This window comes from Tupaia chinensis, unplaced genomic scaffold, assembly GCF_000334495.1.
Source record: "Tupaia chinensis unplaced genomic scaffold, TupChi_1.0 Scaffold138665_1, whole genome shotgun sequence".
Taxonomy (NCBI): Eukaryota; Metazoa; Chordata; class Mammalia; order Scandentia; family Tupaiidae; genus Tupaia; species Tupaia belangeri.
The window spans coordinates 1,350,816-1,354,608 of NW_006198557.1; the positions used below are offsets into that span (position 1 = coordinate 1,350,816).

General features: G+C 56.5%; 1 protein-coding gene across 1 annotated transcript in view; it reads right to left on the reverse strand.

Moving 5' to 3' along the window:
* SHFL (shiftless antiviral inhibitor of ribosomal frameshifting) overlaps window positions 1-3,793 on the reverse strand; it is a gene marked incomplete at its 3' end in the record, with an annotated part of 7,020 nt that overhangs the window by 1,792 nt on the left and 1,435 nt on the right. The window contains 4 exon segments of the mRNA XM_014592878.2: window positions 322-471; window positions 566-604; window positions 3,449-3,498; window positions 3,652-3,775. Coding sequence (XP_014448364.1) covers window positions 322-471; window positions 566-604; window positions 3,449-3,498; window positions 3,652-3,775 — 363 coding nt within the window.

Below are 3,793 nucleotides of genomic sequence, written 5' to 3' on the forward strand. Positions count from 1 at the left end.
CAAGCTAGCGACTCACATTGGAAGCCTGCCATTGGCCATAGTGGGGATATTTACACTGCAGGAATGGGCAGACACACGTCCCTTGCAAGAGCCAGTTACACATTTACCAGAATGTTCAGAAGCCACAGCTGGGTTGTCACTGATTTGTGGGGCAGCTGTCAAACTGGGAACCCGGGGGTCAGGGGTTGGGTTTCTCCAGTTTAAGTGCAAAGATCCAGCTTTGGATCCGGGGCTGGGATCAAAGCTGCAAGGTTGATCTCTGAGAGGCTGGACCAGGTCAGGAGCTGGGGCCAGGGTCAAGGGCACGTTCTGGATCGTCACCTCCTTCCGCTGGGGCACTCGGCGCCACCAGACGTGGTCACAGGAAGAGCAGGCGAATTGGCGGTCCACGGCAGGGATGAGGTCGTCCTGGGCCCGCTGGAACATGCGTAGGTTGGCTTTCGTCAGTGGCAGCAGGGAGGTGGCCACGGCCTGTAGAATGAGGCAGATGGGGACAAGAGGGTCACACCTCCGCCACCAAAAGAAGCATTGTCAGCCCCCCCCCCAGCCCCAGCTGTCAACTCACCTGGATGTCCCTGTCCTGTTTCATGTCTTCCGGTGGGTCCTGAATGGAGACACCAGGTAGAGAAACTGGAACTGGGGCTCAGTCCTCTTTCTGGCCTTGTTTATGGGGGGACAGGCCCTGCCTTGGGGTTCCCAGAGGCACATGAGAGCAGGGTGCTCCCATCTCTCCAGGAGCTGGTAGAGGAACGCACCTCTGTAAAGCCCCCTGCCCAGGCCCGGGGGAAGGCTTGCCCGAGGTCACCCTGAGCAAGCTCCGCACGGCAGGCCTGGACCCCTGCCCCATTCCTGCCTGCAGGTGTCACGCGCTTGCTGGTGCTGAGACACAGCGCCCTTCTTACCTCTGAAGGGAGATTTTTTTGCTCTAGGGCACGTGTGCTTGTCAGAGACAGAAAGCGAGAAATCACCCTCCCGAGGGGATGGCCACTCCATAATCCCTTCTCCTTCATTCTCTTCTTGGGGTTTTGGGCATGCATACATGTGTCCAGCATGAGTCTGAACCTGCCACATCCGGGACTTGAACTGCAGTCAACTATGTGGGAGTCCAGCAATATAACCATTACGTCATCTGCTGGTCAGCCCAGCCCACCTCGTGGTTTTTTTGTGTTTTTTTTTTTTTGGAGAGATTTTCACTATAGGGCGCGTGCGTTCGCCAGACAGACAGAAAGACAGAGAGACAGAAAGTGAGAAATCACCCCCCAGGGGGGATGGTCACGCCGCAATCCCTTCTCCTCCATTCTCCTCTCGGGATCTTGGGCACACACGCACACGCGCCCGGCGTGAGTTTTAAGCCACCGGGTCCGGGACATGGTCCGGGACATGAACCACCGTCAACTACGTGGGAGAGCAGTGACATAGCCATTACGTTAACTGCTGCTTCCCCTGCTTCGTGTTTTTGACACCGTGTTGCTTTCAGCTAAGTGCTCAGGCTCTGGATTTAGACAGATGCAGGTTTGAATCCTGGCTCTCACTTCCAACAGTGGGAATATGGGCAAACTACCCACTCCCCCTACGTCCCTATCGAGGGATAACTGAGAGCCCAGGGCTTGACGCCAGGTGGCCAGAGTTCAAATCCCAGCTGCCACCTGCTTGCTGTAGGAATCTGACAAGGGACAGGGTTTACCACTTCATCACTCTGGGCCTCAGTGTCTGTAAAATGGGGACTGTAAACAAGAGCTGAGCTCTCCCAGGGTTGCCGTGGCGACAAGAAAAGTCCGTTCCTGGAGTCTTGACCTATAGGGTGTGCTCAAGGGTGCCCTCTGCTACTTTCATGAATATTCATAAAGCATGTACTACATACTGCATTATACTCTTTTTAAAAAATTTCCTTTTCTCCTTTTTTGTTTTTTGGAGAGGTTTTTGCTATATGGTGTGTGTACTCACCAGAAAGACAGAGAGCGACAGAAAGACAAAGTGAGAAATCACCCCCCAGGGGGGATGGCCATGCCGCAATCCCTTCTCCTCCATTCTCCTCTCGGGACCTTGGGCACGCACGCACATGCGCCCGGCGTGAGTTTAAGCCACTGGGTCCGGGACTTGAACCGCGGTCGACTACATGGGAGTCCAATGATACAGCCATCACGCTAACTGCTGGTCCCCAAAAAACTGATTTCCTTTTCTTAATAAGTTTATTCATCAGGCCAGCAGGTGGCATAGAGGTTAAAGTGCTGGACTCCCACATGGCCGACAAGAGTTTGAGTCCCAGGCCTGGTGGCTTAAATATCACGCCAGGTGTGTGCACGTGTGTGCCCAATGTGCCAGGAGGAGAATGGAGGAGAAGGAACTGTAGTGTGGTCATCCCCCCTGGGGGGTGATTTCTCACTTTCCCTCTCACTGTCTCTTTCTGTCTTTCTCCAGTGGACACCCATACCCTGTGACAAAACAAACTAACAAACAGAAAGACTCATTCATTTCTTCCATGAGAGACAAAGGGAGTCTCCATGCCATGATCCACTCCCCGTCCCTGCCAGCCAGGATGGCAGGTGCTATTGCACCCAGCATATTCAGGGAGGTCCTGGGACCCGAAACCAGGACTGTTCCCACGTGAGCCCTGCAGTGCCACCACGTGGCCCCATTATAGGTGTTGATGGTTCTCTGCTGGGTCTCCCAGGCAGGTGAAATTGAGGCAAAGTGGTCATGCCACCTCTGTGATTGGAAGCCATTCACTCATTCATGCATCCCACACAACAGGCGTGCTCCCCTGCCTCTGCGTGCTCCCCTGCCTCTCCGTCCCCCATGGCGTGTTCATCCCAGCCTTTCTTCCTGTTCCGGAATCGGCCTCTGACTGCTCCCTCTCAACTCCCAACCTTCACTCACACTCCCTTTTATTTTTTTTTTTCAATTCAGTTTGCATAGGGTGTGTATGCGTGCTGGGGAGACAAGAGAGGCAAAGTGAGAGACAGAGAGGCAACGTGAGAAATCAGCTCCCCAGAAGGGATGGCCAAGCTGCACACATGCCTGGTGTGAGTTTCAAGCCGCCAGAGCCGGGACTCGAACCGAGTACTCGGTCATGTGAGATCCAGTGTCTTAACCACCAAGCCACCTGGCATGTCCTCCTCTCCCCTTCCTAGGGCTCACTGCCCTCATCCTCGAAGGCCTCCTGGACCTCTGGAGCTCCCCTACGATGGCGGTCATGCCGGCCCATTTCCCTGCCTGACTTCCGCCTCGCTCCCCACTTAAGGTAATTGCGGTAATAAGCGGCGACTGTTTGCAGGCGCCCTGGCCAGGCCGATGGAGACGTGGAAAAGGGAATGTGGTTGGTGCACGAGTCATGGACGGGCGGCAGGGCCCGCTTCCTTCTGCTCCAGAGAGGGCCACCCTGGGTGCGTCAGGTCCCCTCTGCTCCCCCTGGCGTCGTCCTGTCCTTGGAGGGGAGGGGACAGGTTACCTGGGCATCCAGGTCGTTACTCAGCTCCTGGCCATCTCTCTGTTTGACTCCTGGCGGGAGGGAAAGTGCGTGTCAGGGGAGGGCCCTCCATGGGGCCATGGGGCCACCCCATCGCCCCCCAAGGCTGGGACCCCCAGAAGGTTCCTTCCTAGGCCACGCCCCCTGGGCGCTCCCGCGCGGCCCGGGGACCCCCGGCAGCTCACCGTACACGATGGAGCGCCCCACTCCGGTGTGGTCGCTGCCGAATTTCCTCATCAGAGCCCCCGCCTTCTTGGAGGAAACCTTCCCATGAAACTTCTCCCGGAGGCGCCGGACGCTGTTCTCCAGCTGGGGAGGGGCACAGGG